The sequence below is a fragment of the Rhinolophus ferrumequinum genome, chromosome 4, assembly GCF_004115265.2.
Source record: "Rhinolophus ferrumequinum isolate MPI-CBG mRhiFer1 chromosome 4, mRhiFer1_v1.p, whole genome shotgun sequence".
NCBI classification, from domain to species: domain Eukaryota; kingdom Metazoa; phylum Chordata; class Mammalia; order Chiroptera; family Rhinolophidae; genus Rhinolophus; species Rhinolophus ferrumequinum.
Genome location: NC_046287.1, coordinates 91,067,062 through 91,091,996, shown reverse-complemented (window position 1 = coordinate 91,091,996; position 24,935 = coordinate 91,067,062). Strand labels below are relative to the sequence as shown.

Sequence of the window (24,935 nt, the reverse complement as noted above, 5' to 3'; positions counted from 1 at the left end):
CCATAATCCAAGGTGCCTTTACTAAAAAGAGATCCTTGAGCAAAGGTTCAAAGTACCTTCATCATTGGAAGAGGTGCACTTTTTTAAAGTTTTGCTAAAGCTCTACACCAGACATTTTGGTCCTCACTCATATCCCCTTGTCCTACCCATGGCAACAAAATAATCTCAAACAAAGCAATTTTTAAAATACATCACATCTATGTTCTATGGCTTCTTTATTTTTAACAAGGCTTTTGCTTTGTTTTTTTGTTTTTGTTTTTGAGTCGGAGGAGAAAAGTTTACACACAATTCTTGATTACTTGTGGCTCTTGGGATGACCAATAGAGTGAAAACGGTGAAGTCCACAGGAGGATGTTCCTCAGTGATTATACCAACAACACCTTTTACAATGATTCTTACTCATAAGCAAATAAACTGTCTGGTGTCTCACTATACCTTGTCCCACCCTCTGACAGTGGTGCTGCGAGGCTCAGAACTAGCCCCCACTCCCAGCAGGAAGACATGCAGCAGGAAAGCTGAATACAATCTGCCCGGGGGTGGGGTGGGGGGGCTGGTGGTGATAAGTTTGCAACTGAAAGCCTCAGTGCCTCTTTAGTCTTCAGCATCAAAATCAATCTTAATTTTCAGCCTTGTGGGATTTTGTTGTAATTATTGGAAATTTAGCAAATAATTACTTTGGAATGATAAAGCAAATGCCTAGTATAAATATGAGGCCTACATTACTTTACAAATTATCTAGAGTGCCTCTTAAAACCATTAAAACGTAATTCTGAAATCTTAGTCATAGTCACCCAAAGATTTCTTCCCCCTACTGCTAGAAAGTTTCTGCTACAAGGCAGGGACAGCCACTGATGGATTATTACAAGAATAATGTGAAGCTGTTTATGTTCTTAAAAATAAAAATAGTACACAGGCCTCATTTTTGTTTTTTGTTTGTTTGCTTGTTTTTGTAGCCCCAAAAGCATTTCCCTGCTAATACTACTCCAGCTGTGGAGTTACTCTGCTTGAATAGTGTTGAAATCCTCAACACTTCTACATGCTGGGCTCTTCACAGGATAGACAGGACTCCCTAAGCTAATGGCTGCCTACAGCAGGAGGGCCTCAGGCTCTGTTAGGAACCTTCTTGTGGTTATTGTAGCTGACACCACCAATGCCCTCTAGTATATTCATGGGCAGAGGAAACACTATGGTGGAATTCTTCTCTGTGGCTACGGTAGTTAAGGTTTGCAGGTAACGCAGCTGGAGGGCTATGGGGGACTCAGCCATCACCATGGAAGCTGATTTCAAAGATTTAGAAGCATTCAGTTCTCCTTCTGCTGCAAGGACCTGAAACGACAGAAATAAAAGAGTTTAGAAATAAAAGTTTGCAACTGCGATGAGTGCTTTCTTTTTCCAGTTGCGTACTGATACCTCTCTCTCAGTCTCCACTTGGCCACACGTGTTTCAAGTACTCACCTCATTGGCAAGGATAAAAGTTTCACATCCTAACGTGATTAGAGAAATTTGAGGAGGGTGCAGGAAGCCGGAGATATTTTACAAATTATGAGTGCCTAGATTTCATTTTCAAACAAAATAAAAGCACTGTCTTTCACCCAAATGAACACAGGGTCACCCACCCTAGTAAGGCTCTTGAATCACTTTGGAGCCTTACCTTCTGCTGCATTAGTTTTCAGAGAAGTCTGAAATTCAAGGTCTCCCCTGGCTTTTTTCTGTCAATTTTACTTATCATAGGAGAGGTTTTCATTTCATTCTGTTGCCAACTTAGTCTCATTCTTATAACATAAGGATTGTTTCCAGTTTTCTCCACTCTTGATTACAAACAGCAGCAAGTGCCCGTCTGATAACACTCATTGGAAATCTCACCACTCCTCTTCCCATTCTCAGACAGTGCAAGAGTGACTTGGAACTTGGCTGCCCCATCTGTGGGCACTCAACAGCCATGAGAGAAAGCACCCTCCTGTCTGTCATGGCCAGGTCCACTGCTTGGAAGCTGCTAGGGCTCAGCAGATAAGCCAGAGATAGGTAAGGAAAGAGGGCAGAGGAAACCTTCACTGGCTCACAAGTAAGATTCCAAAGAGGATACAAGAAAGGCTTCTAATCTTAACTGGTTTCTGATACTTCAGGAAACCCACCCACACAGACATGAAGTCTATAGATCCGACAGATGCAAGAACACTGGAGGCCAGAGTGCACTTACATTTTGTAATTTTAACCTGGAGTATATTTAATCTGGCCCCCCTACCCCCTTTTATCCAGTACACTTAACACGGTAGAACAATGATGCTCAAAGTACAGGCACTGAGTCGGCTATGTGAGTATCACCAGCTTTATAAAAATGCAGGTTCCTGGGACCACCCAAGACTGCCACACAGAGTCTGAGATGAGGTCTGGGAACTGCCGTTTGCTTATTCAGTTCTCTCTGGGAGACTAATGGGCCGCCAGACTTGGGAGCTGCCTTGCTAAGCCACTGAGCGTCTGGTTGAGTGCACTCTTGACACAGACATGTTACGAGCTTCCTCAAAATACACTAAGCTCCTAATTGCCTTCTAATTCAAGGGGAAATTCTCAAACCTGAGAAAAATAAACCCTTTTCTTATCAAAGGAACTGAGCGAGCCTGATCTGCCATTCAAGTTCTATCCTTCTGCTCCAAGGCTAGGTGGCTCACCCTCCCGTGTCAGCACAGTAGCCCTTACCCTGGCCCTGGCTTCCCGGGTGGCCTCAGCCTCAGCTGCCATGGACCTCTGCAACTGCACAGGAATCCGGACGTCTTTGATCTCCACCCGGGCCACCTGGATCCCCCACACCTCGGTGGCATCGTCAAGTAAAGTCTGTTTCCAAATCAAAAGAAAGAACATCGATCAGGAGACTGGTGATGGGATGTATGTTTCTGATATGTTTTATTTTTGTAAGATAAAGTCCTCTACTTTTTTTTCCTTTTGTATTTACAGTATTTGAAGTGAGACACTTTAGGAAGGGAATAGGAGTTAGCATCCTTACTGCTCACTTCCTGGAACTGAAGTGACTCCCAGGAAGGATTCAGGACAGAAACCTGATGGTGTCCCAGCAGGATCCACCCCAAAACCATCCCTAATGAGGTATATTCTATCCACCTAGATTTGAGCAAATATCCCCAAATTTGCTTCTCACTGACATCAAGCAGGCAACAATGAACGGGCTTCTCTGGTAGACCTGGATTTTGTCTTGGCTCTGTCATTTGCAGCTGTGAATAACTGGGCCAGTTACTTAACCTGATTCTCAGTTTTCCCACCTTTAAAACTGGTTTCCTTTCAGGATTGTCATGAGGTTTGGAGATAATACATGTACGATATCTACAGTGCCTACAAATTACTCAATAAATATTATTATTGGGTCTTTTGAGATATTATTTGTCTTGCTCTGTTTAACCTCTGTCCTGTGGCCAGTTTTACACAGGTAGCAAGGCATGATTTTTTAGAGCAGAAGCAGCCCAAAGTCAGAGATATTCTTGTCCTTCATAAAAGCTTAAAACCATTGGAGGGAGACATCTTGCTGGTTATCCCGGAGGGGGAAGGATGAGAAAGAATGCTTTGAGAAGTAGTGAGATCAAATGGGTAGTTCCAAAAGCGAGGGGCAGATATCTGTGCTACAGAATGGAAGTTACCCTTGCCTGTCCGTGATCCCTGCAGAACCCAGGACACGGCAAAACCTCACAAGAAGCCAATGACCTGACTGTGGTCAGGGAAAAACCTGAGTTATCAAAAGCACGAGGCTCTGGAGTGTGCAAGAGGTGGACAGATACCTGCTACATCTTCATCAATGTTATCATTATGATTATTAATATTATTATTGATATTGGTAGCATGACATAAGATTTTCCCAGGATGACAGGCCTGTCCTAGCTCAACTGAATCATCTTCTAACTTTCACACGCCAATGAAATGTAGGAATACGTGGGATGCCTGAGAAATGCAGGTACCTCTTCTGGAGTAATCTAAGAATAAATCTGGTCTCTAACCTGTTCAGAAACGGTTAAAGTGAACAATGTTAATCCATGATTGTGAATTCCAAAAAAATATATATGGTGACTGATTTCAACAGCTCCCTCCTCCCACTCAGATATTGAAATCTATACCTTTTGTTTACCAAAAAAAAAAAAAAAAATGAAATTACAAATAGAAGCCTATCTATTTAGATCAGTTGTGTGTGAGTGTGTATTTGTGTGTGTGTATTTGTGTGAGTGTGTATATGGGTAGAGAGAGCGGGTGCTTTGAACTCATGGTATTTGATAGTGACTGAAAATGTAAATGAATGAACTAAAGACACAGGTTATTCGTTCTCGCTGTCTTTACCTGTATGCTATGGGCGATCTCTTCTCGGCCAGCTAAGACTTGGGACAAGGTCCGTGTCCCTAAGATGTTCCTCAGAGTGGTCTGAGCCAGCAGAAATGTGGCTTGGTGGACATCGTGGACATTAGCCACTGCCGAGACAGCACTATAGATTCTGTAATAGACAACTCCATCCACCTGTGTGGTCACAGAGTCTCTGGTGAGGATCTGGAGAGAAGAACAGGGGGAATTACATGTTCGTGACTTTCACAATGATCCCCAAAATGTCGGCAAGCTCAAGAGCTCTCTCCATAGGAGTTGACAACTCAGGCCAGCAGTCCACCCAAAATCTGTCCTGGCTTGAATGGAATAACATCGTACTTGATAACAAAAGTATTTCACCTGTGTGGTCTGTACCTAACCCTGTAAGATCATCTTAGAGAAGTTTACACCCCATGGGGAGAGGCCCTTGATTTGCCATGGTGAGAATAGGCACTTCCATTTTAAAATGTCGTAGCAGAACCCTTCTACCTTCAAAACAGAGGTAAAACACTTGCTTCCCTGATAACTGCCATCTTTTTGGTTTTCAGTGTTTATCAGACTTGATGAATAGCAGTGCTTCTTAGAAAACATAGATGGCACCAGAGACCGTGTTCTATGTTCAAATAAATAAAAATCAATTCAGCTTTATATAGAAGCTCTGCATTAATCGTTCTGAATAATGTGATGAGATGTTTTGCAGCAAATAAGAGAGATTTGTGGGTGTACCATGGGAGCAGACCTAGAACTCACTTCTCCCATCTGGAACTGTCTATTATGGAGCCAGAAAAGACTCATGATAAGTCACTAAGCATCCCAAACTCTCTTATGAGTGAGGCTAAATTCTAAAGCAAGGACTGCGGTTCCCTCCAGTGGCATGGAGACATCATTGCTGGGCCTTGGTTGATTTTCCTGGACCAGAGAGAAGAAAATTAATATTTACTAATAAATGTTGATTTTCTATATTCTTATCACCTTTGTCCTCCCACACCATAGGTCCTACTCAGATTTTCTTTCCTCTTCCTAGATCATTTTGGTTATCAAAAGGTTACATTATTATTAATAGTTCTGTTTCTCTTCCTTGTTGCCCAGGTACATTTGTTGTTCATTTATTTGCAGTACTTTAAGAATTGAAAAGAATTATTTGAAATCCAAATGCAGGCGGGCCCTGTGCAGTGTTTGCTCTTTTCCCACTCTCACTCCACTTTGTTGCATTCAAAAACACAAAAAATTTAAAGCAGAGATAAGTAATGTAGATATTACTAAAAAAAAAATTCTGAGAAGGTGATGGAAGGAATAATATAACCAACTACTCCCTTCCACCAAATGAAATCCAGCTCCTTCATACAATGATTTATCACTCTTTCAAGCATCTCCTCTGTCATTTAGCATCCCAGCTCCTCTGCCAACTGGATCCCTTCTCTCTCTTCTCTTGAGCTTTCTCCCACCTGAATCTTCTAGCAATTCAATTCTTGAACTTGGCTTCATTCTCATTTGGCAAAACAAAACCCAGTAGTTTCAGGAGCTACCTCAGGGTCCTCAAGCAGGTCTCTGGGAATTTAGTTCATCCTCCCTTTATAGTTTAAAAACAGATTGTAAAATTTCAATTGTTCACGGAACAGGGATGATATAGCTTTTATTTCTAGCAACATATCTTTAACCAGTATTACCTCTTGTGGAGGAATGTTGCAAGTAACAGTCCGGAGATCAACTTTGACAAACACATCAGTGCAGGGCAGGACCAGTATTAAACCTATGAAAAAGAAAATATGTTTTAAATTTCATCTTATTGAAATGACTACAACAAATTGTCTCCTAGTTCTATGGTACATTATTTTCATGGGCTGAAAATGTTTCCCAGATGATGTTCAATAGGTACACCCATAACTACGGGGAAATTATTTCCTCCTATCAGTCTATGACTAAAGAAAAGTGGTTTCTGGGGGCAGCCGGTTAGCTCAGTTGGTTAGAGCGTGTGCTCTTCACAACAAGGTTTGTGCTGTTAACAACAACGTTGCCGATTTGATTCCCACATGGGATGGTGGGCTACACCCCCTGTAGCTAGATTGAAAGGTGACTGGACTTGGCGCTGAGCTGCGCCCTCCACAACTAAACTGATGGACAACACTTGACTTGGAGCTGATGGGTCCTGGAAAAGACACACTGTTACCCCAATAAAATTGTTTAGAAAAAGATAAAAAAAGAAAGAAAATAAAATGGTTCCTGAGGAATTAAAATTCTTTGGTAAGAAAACTAAAGATCCCTGACATTTAATTTTTAGATTTCATTTTTAAAACACTCAATCTACTTCTATCCAAGTGCTGAATTCAACAATTTTAAAGGATATTTTAGAAAGTGGTTTCGCTATATTAAAGGTTATCTGTATAAAAGATTCAGATAATAAAATTTTGACCTTGAATGTCAGTGACTGTCAACATTCTCATTCATCTTCAATAGACTGAAGGAACATTAGAATTAAAATCTTCCCAGGATCTCAGAGCCTCTAAAACCAATGTATTGCAGAATTTACAGTTTTCTTCATAGCCGTGCATAGTTCAAATACAATGGCACTCAACAATTGCAAACACTTTGATTTCTCTCTAAACTGTGAGATATTTGAACTGGGACTGGGTGGGGGAAGGATGGGACTAACAAAACTCCTCTGAGGATACTATGACTTCTTAACATTACCCTGGTGAATGTTCTCTACAACAAGAATTATAAAGATTAGAACCTCGGGCATTTTAGCTAGATGGAAAAAAACAATCCATTTCCACTTACCAAAAAGATTTTGTACTACTGGGGTTTTTTTGTTTTGGTTGGTTTTTTTTGTTTTGTTTTGTTTTGTTTTTGTCTTTTTGGGGTTTTTTTGCCCTGTGTTTTCCTGCATTGATTGAGATGAGCATATGGGTTTTCTCCTTTGTTGTGATAAGATGATGAGTATCATAGTTTTTTTAATTCTTTTTTATTTGGAGAAGGGGACTTTATTGCGGGAACAGTGTGTACTTCCAGGACTTTTTCCAAGTCAAATTGTTGTCCTTTCAATCTTAGTTGTGGAGGGTGTGACTCAGCTCCAGGTCCAATTACCATTGTTAGTTGCAGGGGGCGCAGCCCACCATCCCTTGCGGGAGTTGAACTGGCAACCTTGTGGTTGAGAGGATGCGCTCCAACCAACTGAGCCTTCCGGGAGCTCAGTGGCAGCTCAGCTCAAGGTGTCATGCTCAATCTTAGTTGCAGGGGGCGGAGCCCACCATCCCTTGGGGGAGTCGAAGAGTTGAACCCAGAACCTTGTGGTTGAGAGCCTGCGCTCCAACCAACTGAGCCATCTGGCACTGGCCAATGTGGGAATCGAAATGGCAGCCTTCGGCATTAGGAGCACGAAGCTCCAATCACCTGAGCCACTGGGCCGGCCTGTACTACTGTTTTTGTTTTCAAAGAAGAAACAAGCTTTTAGGTTGAGTACCATGTAAAGGGTTGGTAGCATCAGCAGAAAACGCTGCTAACGTGCTTTCTTTCTTTTGGTCTCTAATCCTTTCTGAGACCTATGGTTAACGATTACTGCCTAATTTACATCCTTTTTTGGTGCCAGGTCACTGGCTAAGATCATGGCCTTAGAACAAGAGAGTTAAGCTCCAGCTCTACCACTTATTACCTGGGAACATTCACTTAACCTTCCAAGTTTCAATTAACCTAATATCTATAAGATGATGGTGAAGATTAAGCATGATTCAACATGAATGAAAAATAAAGTATTAAACACAGTGCCAGGTAAGTATTAAGTGCTTAAGAAGTGGCAGCTCTTGTTATTAATACTTGTATTATTAAAGAATGACTTAGAATTTACAAAAGTGGAGAGCTTTTCCATTAGCAATTTGGCTAGTGTCCCTCTGGCTCTTATGTAATTCTGAAGTAACTCATTAGCCCCAGAGACATGTATGACGAGAGTAGTTATCCTGGGGACATTTAATGATGAAATCTCTGGGAAAATTCATTTGCAAATGATACACTTTTCTCTAGAGTCCTCTTGATTATGGCTCTTCTACCTCTCTCAAATCCAATTTTATTCTAATTTATGATCTTGGCCCCTACAGATGCAACATAACTCGGAAGGGGTCAACCATATCTATTATACATCAGCTGGATGATTCTAACACTTCTGTTTTGACAAACCATAAGAATATCCATAATAAGTAATTCTTGCCCTCTTTCTTTTAGGTCTTTTATGAAATTGGACAAGTAGGGCAGTACTACTTGCAATGGCCAACCCTCCTTAACAACTTCTCCTTTGAAGTTTCTCATAATTTTTATGTAGATATCTGAGTGCCTACCATGGTACATGGCCAAATAAGGAAGTTCCTGCCTCCAGAGATCATACAGTCCAGTAGGAGAGAGAATGATTTACTCAAATACATTAAAATAGGAGACAGAAAACAAATATTATTAGAGAAGTAGAATTAATAAGCATTCTTTATCTTGTGTCTTCTAAGATGCTACTTATGAGCCTCTCCTCTCAAGAATATTAGAATTTACCACATGAAATTACTATTTTTGTAAGTCAAAAAATAAATATTAGCAATTTCATATGGTTCTGCTAAATACAAAGGGTTCCAAAAAAAATGTATACACATTTTAAGAAAGAAAACTGTACAAATTGTAATGCTCAATATATACCGACAACAAAAGATGAATACAAGTCACATTTGACTTCTGCAATTACAAGAGGTGCTCAAGGTGGTTACCATTAATTCGCAGACACTTCTGATTATGTGAACTACTGCTTGAGCAACGTGACCAAAGTATCCACTTGTATATGTTTTTTTGGCACCCTCAGTATACACCAAGAGGTTATGAGTGTTAAATCAATAATTTTTCTAGGGAGTTTTAGTACCTGATACCCTATTCCCTCTTCCCACCCCCTCAAATCCCATCTTTTTATAGCATGAACAATTTGGAACATTTTTCATTTTAAGGTTGCAGAGAAAGGATGGAAATAAATACTACATTTGACAAAAGCAGTTTTACAATGACTTCCAGCTCTATGTTTCTATTAATCTTCTTGCCAGGAGAGGAAATTGCTTTTTACTTTCCATTAGTTCTTTTCAAACAGTGAGAGTGAAAAGCAAGCTCCTTAAATATTCTCCTGAGTAACTTTGTCATCTACCTCCGCCATTTACTCCCTCCTCTCCTTCTTCTCTCATTCTCTTAGTGGCCCTGGTAAAGTAACAACTAGCCAATGTCACCAGAGTTATTCTTTGCTCACATTAACTGAAACTCTCAGAGGGAGTGTCTCCCTCTGACAAGAAACATGTCCAAATTTCCACACTCTCAAACTAGCGGTCTGATGGTCACTCCCATTAACTTACATAATAGGACAACATCCTTCAATTGTACAAAAGGCAAGAGCTCCAGCTTCCTGGGGTTTTCCTTTGCCTCTCAATAGTTGCTGTCAGGGAAAATATTGGTGACAGTAGTAATAGTATTAGGTGTCATACCTGGCCCTTTGGCTTTGTCAGCTTGGATGCGTCCCAGTCGGAATATGACAGCACGTTCATACTCCTTAATGATCTAAGATTTAAGGGAGAGCATTTAGTCTTAATGGTTCATCAGCTCATATAGAGAGCCCGACTCATTTCCAAGGTATTACCTTCAAGCACATCCATATAGAGACAGGGAAGGTAATAATCATCAACAGGAAAGAAAGGGAAAACAGGATCCAGCCACAAACACCAAGATGTTTACTGCTGATGCCTAGGAAATGAGAAGGGAGCAAGCCTGTGACTGAGGCGGTTCTTAGAAATGGCATCCAGGTGTGTAGGTGAGGAAACTACCCAGAGATCTGGCTAAGCCTGATGGGACTGAGGAAGCAACCTAAATCCACGCACACCCGTGAATTCAGTGAACATGCACACACACATGCATGCACGCACACACACACACACACACACAATATTCATTCAAGTTTTTTTTTGTTTATTTTTTGTTTTTGTTTTTTAGTTGACAGATTCTTTTATTTAACAATCGAAAACCATCACACTTACAAACAAAAACTTCACATTTACAATAGGAAATAATGTTTCTTTAATGAGTAACTAAGTGAAAACTATCCAGGACCTTATAGGATTTTTAAATATGTATTATGCGCATCTTAGAAGACAGGACATTACCTTGCTGGGTCCATTAGGGTATCACTGAAAATCAGAGACAGTAATTTATAATAGTTACCCAATAGCTTTCCCAAACAGTAGTACCCCTGAAATTAAAACAGGAAATAAAATTTGTATTTATACCTAGTCTTAGATATGATTCACAACACACATCAATCTCAATTTTATGATTTTGATGTTACTTTATAAAGATACTCAAAGAAATTAAAATCTCAACTTAAGATACTGAATTTGAGGTTCAGAAATTGTAATTTCTCAACAGCAATGCTTAATTATCCCACAACAGTTCAAGGAACAGATACTATTTTACAGACAGTGTTTGTTTTGTGTGCTGTTCTCCTGCAGCATGAATCATGCTAAGGTTTGTGAAGCACATCTAAACTAGAGCAGGCACTGCTGATTCGGTCACAAATATTCTTCTTGAGTGAATAATACTTGTTCTTTTCAGCAGAAATGGCTATTTCACCTTTTCTGTTTCTTTTCTATTATGAAAAACAGGACTAAACAGAGTTCTTGGTCTCATTTTTCACTGAATGATTAAAATCTTTACTCTAAATTATGTTAGTCTCTTAAACATCTATCCAACAGGGAGGAAAAAGCAAAACCTTAGTGAAGACAGTGTGCTTTCCCTCATTTCCCTCAACATAAAGCCAACGCAAAAATGGAGCCCCATATAGCTTAATAAGTCAAAAAGTTTTATATAACTCAGTATTCTCTGCATATCTTTATCAGTTCCATACAAACCATGTTCTAGCAGACTACTTGTATTCAAAAGCCCATTTTTCAGAAAGGTCCTACTTTTCTGGATGGTTTATTTAAAGAATTCACTGCATTGTGTATAAATACATAGACATATATACTATATATGTAAGCAGTAATCACACGACTTCTATCTGCCCTTCATGAAAGTTATCTTAATGTGGCATATAGACAACCACAGTCTCTTAAGTATTTTCAGTCCATAAGCATAAACACACACACACACACACACACACACACACACACGCACACATATCATCAGTCTCATCAATACTCTTGCAATTCAGAAATCCTAAATGTTTTTCTAATTGAATTTTAAAAGAAAAGTGCCTTGAATTAAAAATTTTTGAAACTTCAGTTTTCACTATTGAAACGGCTATGTTACTCTATTTTTCCAGGAAAATAAAGTGGGAAAAATTAAAAATAAACATAATAAACTTGGAAAACATCCTGTTACTAAATAGATTTAAGGAAAAAAAAACCCACATAGAGAAAATATTCCAATAGAAGGTAAAACCTACGTGGTTTGCTCAACACAGCATTATTTGTAATAAACAATTAGAAACAAATGTAATATTCAGTAACGGAACCATAAATTAAATTAGGAAATGCCCAAATGATAAAATATTACACAGCCGTTAAAGACATGAGGAAGATGCTGACACATGGACCACACAACGCTGAACCAAATGCATGAACGTTCTATGCTACTTGGAAACAGCTCCATTCACAACAAAAACAGGCACGTAGTGTAACATGCTGTGTCACTGTATTATGGGTATTGTTTCCCTTTATGAAAAAAAAGACCTCAACAATATAAAGCTCCTATAGTGACTGTACATTTTCTAAAAGAAAAGCATCCAATGGGTAGAATAACAAAAACAAGTCTTTGAAAATGAATGTCCCTGCGGAGGCGCGCAGCTGACTGCATCCAGGAACCGCTGTGCCTCTCTCCTTACTGGGAAGGCAGCCCCTGACCAGGCCGGGGGCTCCTGAGGGGGCTGCTCAGAACAGGCCTGAAAGAAGGGGGCAGGTGTCTAGCCAGTGGTGCGTGGCCTCATTCCTATCATTGATTTCCTCACCTACGTCCAAATTGATCCATTTTGAGTACTTACACATCACACATGTCTATGTTTGAGAACAAAATTCCACATCAAAGTCTTTATATTTCTTCCGACAAAAAAATTCAGATGCACAAAGATTTCCTTCTCATGATAAAACAATTTTCTCAATTAGCAATTAAGTAATATTTTTTAAATGACAAATGGTGTTAACGTTGTGCAACAAATGACAGCAAATAAAGAGCACTGGGTGATATCTTCTAGAAGTAATCCTAAACAGAGGATTACTTACAAAAAGAGAAATTTTCAGTAGAAAACTGAATTCCCTTGAGGAATAAATTTAATATTTTATTATTAAACAATGGGGCAAAAGACTAGATTTTCTGTAAACGCAATAGAACAGGATTAGAAAGGCTTCCCTAGACGCCCCAACAGCCTAGGGATGCAATATTGTTGACGGCTTTGTGGTGACATTGCTAACCTCTGAGGTACGTTAGCTCTCTGAAGAAAATGTTCAATCAAACGACTAAATCATACAAAGCTTTGAATATTTTCGAACAGTTGTTCAATAACAAAATTTTCAAACAAGAAATTTTTCATAGCACTAAATTATCAAATATTTGAATAAGATACATTCAGAACTCTACCATAGAGCAGATTGGGGTATATTATGGGTATTTGCGATATTCTGCCCTGCAAAAAAAACCGTCGTAAAGAGCTTTAGGTACTCAGTGCAATGTTCATGTTTTACTTTTTTGCAAACCACGTGTTTGCAGTTACATTCTCTCAGTTGATTACATTCCAAATAGCTTTTAGATAACCAGGTCTGACATTCTTATAGTGGAGATAATAAGCATGCTGCCACACATCAATCCCCAGCAGTGGAAGAAGACCTGCTGTTCTCGCAGGAGATGCTGGTTAGGACAAGCAGTAATCTGTTCGCCTCCCGGCTCCTGACGGAAACCAAGCCAACCCCAACCCGAGCCTGGAACGCAAGCAGATACATCGGTCAGCTTCTTTAATTGGGCGAAGGAACCGAAGTCACGTTTGATGACTTCTAGCAATTCCCCTTTGGGTTCTCCACCGCCATTAGGGCTCAGGTTTGTCCAGAAAATGCTATGATTGCTATGGCCTCCACCTGTGAACCTTAGCGCAGGCTGAAGAGCTATCTGAGTTGTAACGTCACCCTTATCGGTGCTTTCAGGTGGTTCACACAGGCCGCGTGGTGCTTGCGGTGGTGCAGTTGCGTGATCTGGGCTCCAGGGGCGCCATAGTCGTATGGCAAGTCGGGGAGTCTGTGCTTCTGCCTGGAGCCCAGAGACCCCAAAGCTGGCACCAGCTACGGGCTCATACTGAGCACTGCCTGGCACGATGGTGACGGTGACACCCCCTGGAGTAAACCGGTGACTCGGGCTGTGCTGCATGGACGCTGCTTCCCGCTTCATTCAGGTTTTTAGGTTAAAATAGACTTGCCCCTTCCAAGAAAAGACTCTTAACAATCAATAATAATAATTACCATTACATTTATATAGCACTGCCACTGTTTATTACTCTCAAAACACACAAAATAGTGTTACCCAGAGTGTGATCCATCATCTGCCCACATCAGAATCATCGGGAGGTCATTTTAAAAGGCATATTCCTGAGCCTCACATTCTTCAGGTGGCCCCTATCTACTCCACGGTAGATAGGTAAGTAGTAGTATCTCCAAAGAGAGACAATATGTCACATGAAAAAACATTCTCAAGAGTTCTTGGGTGTGAGCTTCTAGGAGAGCTCCCTTCCTTACCAATGCTGTGGCCTCAGGTAAGCCACTCAATCTTTCTGAGCCTCCATTTCTTCATCTGTATGATGGGGATACAAGTTACTGACCTTGAAGGATTTGATGAGAATTAAATGACGTTATTTTTTATGGCACCTGGCCCATACATGAATATCTACATTAGTATATGTATGTTACTACTGTTACTCCATTTTACAGTTTGATGGATATCACGGAGATTTATCAGACATTGATATTTTATATTTCTGACTTTTCATGGAATTTTGTTACATTGACTCAGTGTGTTGGATGTCTTTTTTCTAATAATACACTATGATAACAGGGGCATTTTGGTTTAATGAATATTGCCTGGCAATAAGATAGGACTAAGTTCAAATCATACTTCAACCACCTAAAACTTTGTAGCTTTAATCATATCAGTTACATAACTCTCAGGTCTTAGAATTGTTTGTAAAACATACCCTTTTACTTTAGAATTCGTTATATTCACTATTTCACCTTTTTAATCCTCATTTCTTCTTGTTTTCTTCAGCTTGACAGCCACCCTCACCCTCACCCTGACACTTCTCCAACTGATTGAGTTCTCCACCCAGCACTAGAGCTAGTTATATTTCCTGAGCCTCTCCAGCCAGATGATCCCACAAACACCTTATGCTGTCTCAGTTAATGCCTTAACCATCCACACTACTGTCCAGGTTAGAGACACAGGTCATCGTTGCCCCCTCCTATTCACTAAGTCTGACACCACCTGAAATCCCTCCTCATCCATCCATTTTACTGCTACTCACACATAGGTGCCCGAGTCATACATTTATGAATATTTAGGAGGGTTCTAGGATTTTTTCTTATAAACAATGCTGTGACGAATGCTTTTAATGTGTGTTTTTGTGCTCTTGGGTCGGATAAATTCCTGACAGTGGAAGTGTTAGGTCAGAGATTAGTATTTATAGTTTTGGCAGATTGTAAGTGCCCTTCAAAGAGTACCTACCAACTCTCTTCAACCATACCCTGTGACACTGTGCCAATTGCCACAAACCCTGCACTCACGAGATATTTTCTGTGCTCTCAGTTGTCACATTCTGAGATGAAACATGTTTTAGATACATATTTGGTATTATAAACTTTTGTGTGCAAATGTCCTATTATAGTATCTAAATGCACACAGCATACTAAATACACATATTATACTCAATAAAAATAAGGCTTTCCTACAGATTGCCAAAGTTTAAATTCCTAAAATATCACCTTCCACAGCCTTGGACCACATTGAGGTGGATCATAATCATTATGCAAGACAAAGTGGGGCTGTAAGCGTGGGGGTCGGCTTCCCTGCAGGGCTCCCTGCAGGGCCTGTGCGCCACAGCTCCAGCGGTAGCACAAAGAGCCAAACTCTCAGCCAGCCTTTGCCCTTCTCCCTACCTCCCACAGTTAAAACCAGGATGCTGTGCTGAGAAGAGGATCTGAGGATTACAATTCTGACCGAGAGGATGTTCTGGGATTGTATTACAAAAGATCTTCAGAACTCTCCCATACTTCCTTTACTTCAACCTACACACGGCTCCTGCCAGAGCCTTCCCTTGAGGCTGAGGGGAAAATGGAAGGAGAAGGGGCCACGCAATCTCTCTGTTAGCCACTAAGCCCTGAATACATCTAATCATCTCCTGCTTTATCCAAATCCATAGATGTCTATTTTCTGTGGGTAAATGTCATAATACCATAAAGCTGTCATCATGTGCTTACTTCCTGGTAGAAAACTAGATTTTGCCACCACAACAAATTTTCCTTGATTTCTCATTCATACATTTAACAAATATTTTTCCAGTTATAGGCCAGACACTGTGCTCAAGCTGGGGATACAAAGGAGAAGAAGATGGGCAACTTCCCCAAAAGAGCTCATGTCTAGCAGGGAAAGAGACAATAGGACCAGCTGTTATAATAGCGTCCGTGCTCTATTGCACTTCCTTCTGAGACATGTACAGCTGGCAAAATAAGTATAGATTTCCCTCTGTATGTGGCTGGGACAAAGACAACAGAATGTGTAGTCAATGTCTTTCCTTAGTCTGCAAAGAGAAAGGTAGACAGCACTGCTGACACTGGGGAGAAGGACCCTGGGACTTCAGTTGGAGGGACTTGGGAGATAACCAAGGCCAACCCTTCATTTTGCAGCCAGAAACCTTCCTGGTTAGTGTGGTAATCATCATCTTAATCTCTCTAAGTAAGGTGATACCCACAAGTTCTACAAACTGACAGTAATTTATGTCTGCCTTTATTGACTTAGGCAGGAAGGCAAAACCAAGTTCACCTGTGGAGGCACGCCTCTGCGGCTTTGTTCCTGGCCCTTAGATACAGCCCAGTGCACCAGAGGAGACTTAAATACCCTTTAGGGCTAGGGGACAACACAAGATTGGCAACTTCTATGAGGCCAGGAAGTAGGGGGGAATATTCCAAATCACTGACTCTGCATTAGACATGGAAATTAATTTTAGTAACTAAAAGAGGATGGGTGACTTGGTTGTTTATTTCTCAACTTTGGCTTTGTCAACAGTATTTCCATATTAATTAGATCAATACTACATACAATTCTTGCCCACAGATCTTTGTTACTATAAATCGTCATTTCCTCCCTAATGGTACTATAAATAGTCATTTCCTAAATAGACATTTAGGTACTATGGCATTGTTTAAAAACACTAAGACAGAACACATCAAGGAAATGAAAATCAAAACCACAATGACATAATAATATACAGCTTCCAGAATGGTAAAGACTAACAATACCACATTTAACAAGGTAGCAGAGCAATTGGAGCTCTCTTGTATGCAAATAATACAATCACCTTGAAAAGTTATCTGAAAGTATCTACTAAACACACATTTACTTTCTGACTTAGTATTCAATTTCTAAGTAAAACCTGAGAGAAAGGAGTGCTGATTACAGTGAAAAGTGTATTCAAGAATGTTCATTGCAATTTTATTCATAAAATCCAAGAAATGAAGAGCCACTCAAATCCATCAATTGAATACAGTCCTGGTACACTCCGACTAAGGAATATTACTCAGAAAGAAAAAAAGGCGAGGCTATTGCCATGTACAAAATATAGATTAAATAGACAAAATATTGGGCAAAATAAACCAGATACAAGAGTACATACTTTTTGATTCCATCTATAAGAATACATACTGTATGATCTTACTTATATTGTATCGTTTTATTCAAGAGCAAGCAAAACTAACCTATTACATTTGAAGTCAGAATAATAGCTGTCTCTAGGTAGTGGGGTTGTTAGGGTTTTATCTGAGGAAGGATAAGGGAGCATTTTGGAAGGCTGGAAATATCTTGATCTGGGTGGTGATTACATAGACTTATACATATTGAGCCTATGGGAATACACAAAAGACCAACCAAATAAGGAAAGCAAAGTCTGTTTATTCAGAGCTTGCCATAGCAAGGGAGTCTGCCTCTGTCACTTATGTTTTGGCTGAGACTCAAAGGCAGACAGAGGAGTGGGACAAACTTTAGAGTAGAAACAGTTAAGCCTTCAGGTGTGCCCTGACTTGGGGCTGTTGGCCTGGGGAAGCTGTAGGCAGGCTAGTTTGAAGGGAGGCATCCTATGTGATTGGTTAGGGGGTGCATATAAGGCTCTCTTTAGTTGGTCCTAAGTTGGAAGTGGAGACAAAAAGTAGGAAAGCTGTCAGTTATTTACCAAGTCCTGGCCATTTTGTGCTGATAGTTCCAGATGTTATTGTTTAGCTTCCTGAATTGTCACTATAGAGAACAATCTGGCTTCCCCCAAATCTAGCTTATAGCAGGATGGCTTGCTGGGCTGGTTATTATAGCTAAGCAGGTTGGTTTTCTGGCAGCCTGCTGCGGGTTGTAGGTTAGAGTTCTCTTTTTATAACCAGTCCAGCCATTGTCTGTTTGTATATTCAGTCTCAAGCCAAACACTTAAGACTTGTGCACTTTATTGTATGTATCTCATACCTCAGTAAATTATTCAAATAAAGACCAGAGGATATAAGGCCAGGCCAGTATTGAGGATGGAAAACTCACTGCTTGCTCTGCATTCGCAGAAAGAAGAGGGCAGAGAGAATTGAAAATCATCAGCAAAGCCAGCCTGTGGACAGATGGGAGACGATGCTGAGCAGGGATGAAAAGCGAAGGCCCTGAGTCAATCGGCCAGACATTCTAACTGAGACGCCTCCTTTTGAAAGCTAGGTGACATCTCCTAAGTCACTTAACTGGCTAAAGCCATAGTTTTCTCCTCTGTTAGTACAGTATAACTAGTTGTGAGGATCTAATAAATTACATGTACAGGAATGATTAAAGCCATATTAGGAGGCCTTCTGGTAAAACGGGACACTGCCTAGGATTTTTCTAGAGATGTATTTTGGTCAAGATAGTCTTAATATTTCTCTCAGTTTGACTAAACATTAAACAGATTTTTCCTGACTCTAGGCTCCTGATTTCCCTTTACTTAGAGTGTTTTCTTTAGAACCATTATCATTGTAAATTTTTCCATTGCCCCTTGGAGATATAAATCATTTTAAAAGCTTTTGCCAGTTTTACAATGCAGGACTATCTTTTCAAGGACCTGGGATCCATTCTTTTGAAATGTAATCATCAAAGAAGTTGGCACCCCTATCTTCCAGAATCTGTGGGCTGGTAGAAGCCTAACTTCAGCAGGCACCTTGCTTTTAGTTGTATAAATACTCCCTGTTACAAAGATACGAGGAGTTCACTAATAAACACAGGCGGCTATGACCACCCCCTAAGGTCCTCCAGTACTTGTCCACTAGCTTACTCTAGCCTTAAAAACCCTACACTGCTTTATTTCAGTGGAGCTGGTTCAGATCGAAGTCTGGCTTCCATCCTCTATTGCAATAGTCTTGAGTCAAGTCTTTCTTGCCTGTGTAACTTTGCCTGATGTAATTTCTGATTTGATAATTTACATAGTATTTTGTAATAATATTATTATTAATGTTTTTCTCTTACCAGATATGATTCTAAATATCACTTGTGGATATTCTGGCCCATCTAGATGATGGCCCCTCGACATGTGCAAGAACTACATTTTCAAGGATAACATAAAGTAAAACCCTAACCCCTGAAGGTTTCTACCTCCTAAAGTAATCTGGTCACTGACTTCCTAAGTTCTGTCAGATAACTTTTAGAACTTTAAAAGCGAGAAAGAGAGATACCACATCTTTGATGCAAAACTACTACATCAGAGCTAGATGAGGATCTTACCATGACGGCTAGTCCTCTGACTACAAAATTCCATAATCCTAAGAGTTTTCCAAACTGTCAGATTTACATCTCAAGTATAGAAGGGTGTTTGTGCTTAGCAGCTGCATGAACTTTACTACACATTTATACTTAATTCTTTTTTATCATTTGATCTTTTTTTAGAAATATTTAAGATATGTCTTGAAATAGAATGTTCAAAAAGATGTAAAAACAATGCTTTTAAATACCTTGTATCCCCCACTTTAGCTTAAGAATTTAAGCATTGACTACACAATTAAATCCCCCTTGTGTGCCCCTCCTCGTGACAGCCGTCCCCCGCCCCACCCCCAGAGGTATCTTGCCTGGCAGCCTCTTTATGATAAATTCCATTGAGTTTCCACCCCCATCAGCCAAATGCGACATCCACTCCCAAGCCAGAGACCAGGCTTGACACATGCACAAGTGAATGGTGCACTGAATGCTTTGAACTACCAAGAAAGATGCTCAGCCATATAATAGATGTATTGATCTGTTTGAAGTTTCTTGCCTGGAAATAATGATTCATCAGAGAAATTCTGTTTGCACTCAAGAGAGTCTTTAACCTGAGAACCATATGTCCTCGCATTATCTCCTTCATATGTACTGCCTTCATATGTAAACTCACCCCCACAGCATTATGAGAAGAAAATAAAGAGAAAAGTTTTCCTTGCATTATTTTCTCTACCAACTCTCCCTTTCTTGTCTGAAATAACACTACCAACAGCAACAAGTACAAATACTTTCTCCTTAAGATTTATGCCCAGACCTTCTTATAGATTGTGTTTTTATAACAGTGGTAAATCAAAAACACCCTGAAAGTACAACATATAGGGATAATTAAGCAAACCATGATATAGCTACACAATATTATATAATGAATATTATTTTAAGTTTACAAAAACATGAGAAAATTACTATGGTACATGGTACAATGTTAAAATAAAAAACGTAGTAGTATGCAAATTATATGGACTGTACAATCCCAATTAGTAAAAATATATGCATAGAAAAAATATTGGAAGAAAATTAACCAAAGTGTCACAAGTGGTTTATTCTGACTGGTAGAAGCATGACTGGTTTATACTGTTCTGAGTTTTCTTAATTTTTGATACCTTTATAATTTTAAAAAGCAACTTTAAAACAGAAAAATAATCATGTCAAGTAAAACAAAAACAATTCCCTTGTGTTTCCAGAACAGACCAGATGCTTCCCAAGGGAAAAATAAAAGGTGCATGGGAATGAAAACAATCACCTTCCCTGGGATGCAGTGTTAAAAATTCTTCCCTGTTTCTATTCACTTCCAATCCTGTGGCGATACACTCAGTAAAATAGAATCTCAGCAAATTGCTGGTTCTTTCTCTAAGGAATCAAAGATTTTAAGCACCAAGCATAAAATCTTAAGCGAAACCCTATGAGTAAACATTATCTTCTCTCCTGTCTTTCACTCTGAAATAGACACACATCTTGCATCAAGGAACATTTTTCAGGAAACAAAAAATTGTTAAAAAAACAACAACACTGTGCTGTTCAGAGTGTGTTCTCAGTCTGACCACCCCACCACTTCGGGAACATATTTGGACACAGATTCTCAAGTCCATCCCAGACCTAGTGTACCAGAACTTGTAAAGGTGAGGACAGGAATCCCCGTTTTAAAAAGCTTCCCAGGGATCAAATATATGGTGATGGAAGGAGAACTGACTCCGGGTGGTGAACACACAATGGGATTTATAGATGATGTAATGCAGAATTGTACACCTGAAATCTATGTAATTTTACTAACAATTGTCACCCCAATAAATTAAAAAAAAAAGCTTCCCAGGAAGATTCTTTTGCATATTAATATAAAAGGAACTTCAAAGATTTAGATGATCAAGATTTCAATTAACTTCACTTTAATTCTTAAAGAAAAAAAGAAAGGGATAGGAGGGAATGTCAAAGACGAATAATGAGCAGTGGTGTGCTAGGAAATGTTGAACAACTAGAACTCTGGGTGGGGGGAGCCCTAGCTTACAGCATTCTATAGATTTCCGGTTGATCCTCTTGAGATCACTGAACTTGGAGTTAGGAAGAGATGCACACCAGTGGCTTTCGAACGCTGGTACAAGCCAGTGGTACAGCACTGCAGAAGTCTCTTGCTGGAGGTGGTAACAAGGACTCAGTTAATCGTTTAATTTTCCAAACATCTGTGAGGGCAAATTTCTGTACAGAAATAACTGAAGGATTGAATAATGTCATGTGAAATGTATCCAAGATGGAGGAAGGCAAGAGCAAAGTGAGCCAACAGGTCTCAGAAAACGACTGATACTGCAACTCTCATAAATTGCCAAAAGCATAGGAAACCAGAAGATGTAAAATGTGAGCCCCACCTCTGTTTGTTCTGTGACAGGGCAGGTTTTTCATTATATTAAAAAAATCCAAACCAGGAAACCCCATGAATACTTTTAAATATCTCTCTGGTAAAACAGCTGCAATCATGCCATTTACCCAGCTGATGTCTTAATCGGTTCAATGGAAGCTATGATGTCTCATGAAACTTCTTGTTTAAAAAGATAATAAAGAGTACTGCTGAAGAGACCTCCCACTTGCTCTTCCAAACGATATTTACTCCGTAGTAATTACTTTCCTAATGTTGCTAGGTCTACTCCAAGAGAAAAGTGTTTTTTTCCCAGTTCAGGTAAATGTCTCTAGATGCATACTTTTTCTTTTACAAAGTGATGGTGCCAAATGTGTTCTCTATTTCTAACTTATACTATGACTTATTTAGCAAGATAAGGTATAGGGCACAGGTTCGGTCACACACACACGCACACACACACACACACACACACACACTCTCTGACATCATCACCATCATCATCATCATTATCATCTTTCTGGACTTTAAAACAAGTTTTTAAACTTTCCAAGACTCAGTTTCCTCATTCGTAAAATGAAATTATAAGAAAATCCACCTCAGAATTATTGTGGGATTTAAAAATATAATGCAAGCAAAATGCTTGTGAATATAAAATAGCCGTTAGTATTCAAAGTAGTAGGTGGTGTTATGAGCCAAGTTTTATTTCCCTCGACTTCTCTCCATGTATCAAACATGATGTAGCTCAAACCAACTTTTCTTTTTAATCACAGCATCATAGGATGATATTTGGAAACGGATAAATTTCAGCCTCTTCAACATACATTTGCTATTTAATGCAAAAATAATAAATGCGGAGATAAACACAAATTCTATCTAAAACTGAATTTTAAAAAATCAAGTTATGGACTGCTGTACAAGAAGCAAATAAAACCACAATAAGCAAAGAAGCCAAAATCCTAGGTTCCCAATGAAACTGATGCCAGTCTCATGTATAATCTACTCCACGCTTACACTGAACTCTCTACAACACCACAACTCCCTCTTTGCTTAATACACATAAAACAAGCTTAGGGCAGAAAAAGGGAACTTACCCACTAAGTTTTCTTTATCCTGCTTCTCAGGGGAGGATGCCCCAGGATCCATCTCATTCTTGAGAAGCTTTTATATTTGGCAAATTTTCATGGATTTGGAGCCAGGCCTGCACTCCAGGCAGCTATCCAAATGTGCTTGGGAGAAGGGAAGAGGAGAGATGAGAGACAATGGGAGCGAAAGAAGTTCCTCTTCTTTCCGGAGCACCCTAAGGAGTAGTTACCCTGGTGAAGGAAGCCTGTTCACATAAACAAAACAATTTCTTTCATGAGTTCAGACTGCCTTTGTTCACAGAGAAAGTGCAAAAGAATAGGACCTTCTGATGCTTCCTGTAAAATATCACTGTGCAATATTCTACACCATTTATATTTCATAAAACACTTCTACGCAGCTTCTGTGACTTGCTCACCATAGGAACCGTCTGATACACAGGGCAAGCTTATCCATCCTGATGTTCAGATGAGGAAATGTCATCCAGTTCATTCTACCACTGCAGTTCTTTTTTCTCTCTCTCTCTCTCTCTTTTTCAGTCAATGAAAGGGAAACTTTATTGAAGTTTCCCTTTCCCCCAGGGCCAAGGGGCTCGGGCAGGAAGTCCCTCTGTGGGCCGAGGAGGTGGTGGAGGGGACTTATTTGACCTTCTTCTTGGGGCATAGGTTGTTAGTGTGGCCACACTTCTTGCGGCAGTTGACAGCACGGGGATGCAGGTGAGAGTAACACTAGAGGCAGACCATCCTGTCGCCTTGTACTTCTGGGTGAGCTGGCAGAGAGAAGGCTCAATGATGCCGCCCTGCAGACGAAGCACCAAGGGCAGAGTGGACTCTTTCTTTCTTTCTTTTTTTTAAATTGGGGAATATTGGGGAACAGTATGTTTTTCCAGGACCCATCTACATGTCAAGTCGTTTTTCAATCTAGGTGTGGATGGCGAAGCTTATTGGCCTATGTGGGACTCAAACCCGTGACTTTGGTGTTATAAGCACCCGCTCTAACCACTGAGCCAACCGGAGAGTGGACTCTTTTTGCATATTATAGTCTGAGAGAATGCGACCATCCTCCAGCTGTTTGCCCGCAAAAAACAGACATTGCTGGTCAGGTGGGATGCCTTCCGTGTCTTGGATTTTAGCTTTGACATTCTCAGTAGTGTCACTGGGCTCGACCTCAAGTGCAATGGTCTAGCCCTTCGGGGTCTTCACAAAGATCTGCATCTCTGCGTCTGTTGGGGAGGCTGCTCCACCGCTAGTTGAAAAGAAAAAGCCATACTGATGTTCTTTTGCAGCTCAAATCTGACCATGTCACCGTCCTGCTTAAAATGATCCAATGACTGCCAATTGTGAAAGACCCTGTTAATCTGCCCCTCTTTCCCGTTCCAGCCTCATTCCCCTAAACCAGAAACAGACCCACTGGCCTTCTATCAGTCCCCCTAAAGCTATATGTGTCCTCTATGCCACCGGACCTCTGCACATGCTATCATATGCACAATTATTTGGTTAATACTTGTTTCTTCCTCTAGACCATGGCTTGGCTAACTAATTTAGTCTATCGCCTGTTTTTGTAAGTAAATGGTGTTATTGGAACACAGCCACGTCCATTTGTTTCTGTGTTATCTATGACCACTTTTGCACTACAACTGCATTGTTGAGTAGTTGATATAGAGATAGCATGGCCTGCAAATCCTGAAATATTTACTATGTACCCCTTTACAGCAAACGACCTCTCCTTTATATTATAACTTCCATGAGGGGTCTGGCTAGGCGTTATTTTTTTCACCATGGCACCTGCAGCATTTAGAGCAATGCAGGCACACAGCTGATGCCCAACAGATACTTGTTGAATAAATAAATAATTTGTCAAAGATAACAGTTCACAAATGGCAAAGCTGTTTCTCAAATCCAGAGACTCAGGCTCCTGTCCCAAGAGTCCTTCTTTCATCATACCACTTGGAATCAAGGACAATTTTGTGCTTATTCCAATACTGAGAGCACCAATTTTCTAATTTTCTGATGTTCATCTTTCTCATATCAATATTCCAAATAATATTTCGTTTACCTTTGTGTGAAAACAAAGCAATACAAAAGAAACTCTGATCTTTCCCAGGTCATCTTGTCTTTTCTAG

General features: G+C 40.0%; 1 protein-coding gene and 2 pseudogenes across 1 annotated transcript; all 3 read right to left on the bottom strand.

Annotated features, from left to right (window-relative positions):
* Positions 1-538: 538 nt before the first annotated feature.
* Positions 539-22,990, bottom strand: STOML3 (stomatin like 3). The gene is made up of 7 exons (XM_033104616.1): positions 22,825-22,990; positions 9,989-10,092; positions 9,837-9,909; positions 6,015-6,097; positions 4,330-4,533; positions 2,695-2,829; positions 539-1,326 (listed from the first exon to the last, which is right to left on the bottom strand). The coding sequence occupies exons 1-7, from the start codon at positions 22,874-22,876 to the stop codon at positions 1,102-1,104; spliced, it is 876 nt and encodes a 291-aa protein (XP_032960507.1). The 5' UTR covers positions 22,877-22,990; the 3' UTR covers positions 539-1,101.
* On the bottom strand, positions 13,076-21,612 carry LOC117021576 (superoxide dismutase [Mn], mitochondrial-like; annotated as a pseudogene).
* Positions 22,991-23,451: 461 nt separating the features above from the next.
* On the bottom strand, positions 23,452-24,051 carry LOC117021456 (ubiquitin-60S ribosomal protein L40-like; annotated as a pseudogene).
* Positions 24,052-24,935: the final 884 nt, after the last annotated feature.

Coding starts and splice junctions, on each gene's coding strand:
- STOML3 (XM_033104616.1), bottom strand. CDS start 22,876: ATGGATCCTGGGGCATCCTCCCCTGAGAAGCAGGATAAAGAAAACTTA. Junction 2,830..4,329: donor AGATCGCCCATAGCATACAG/GTAAAGACAGCG, acceptor ATTTGGAAACAG/ACTTTACTTGACGATGCCAC. Junction 1,327..2,694: donor CCCGGGAAGCCAGGGCCAGG/GTAAGGGCTACT, acceptor CTGTCGTTTCAG/GTCCTTGCAGCAGAAGGAGA.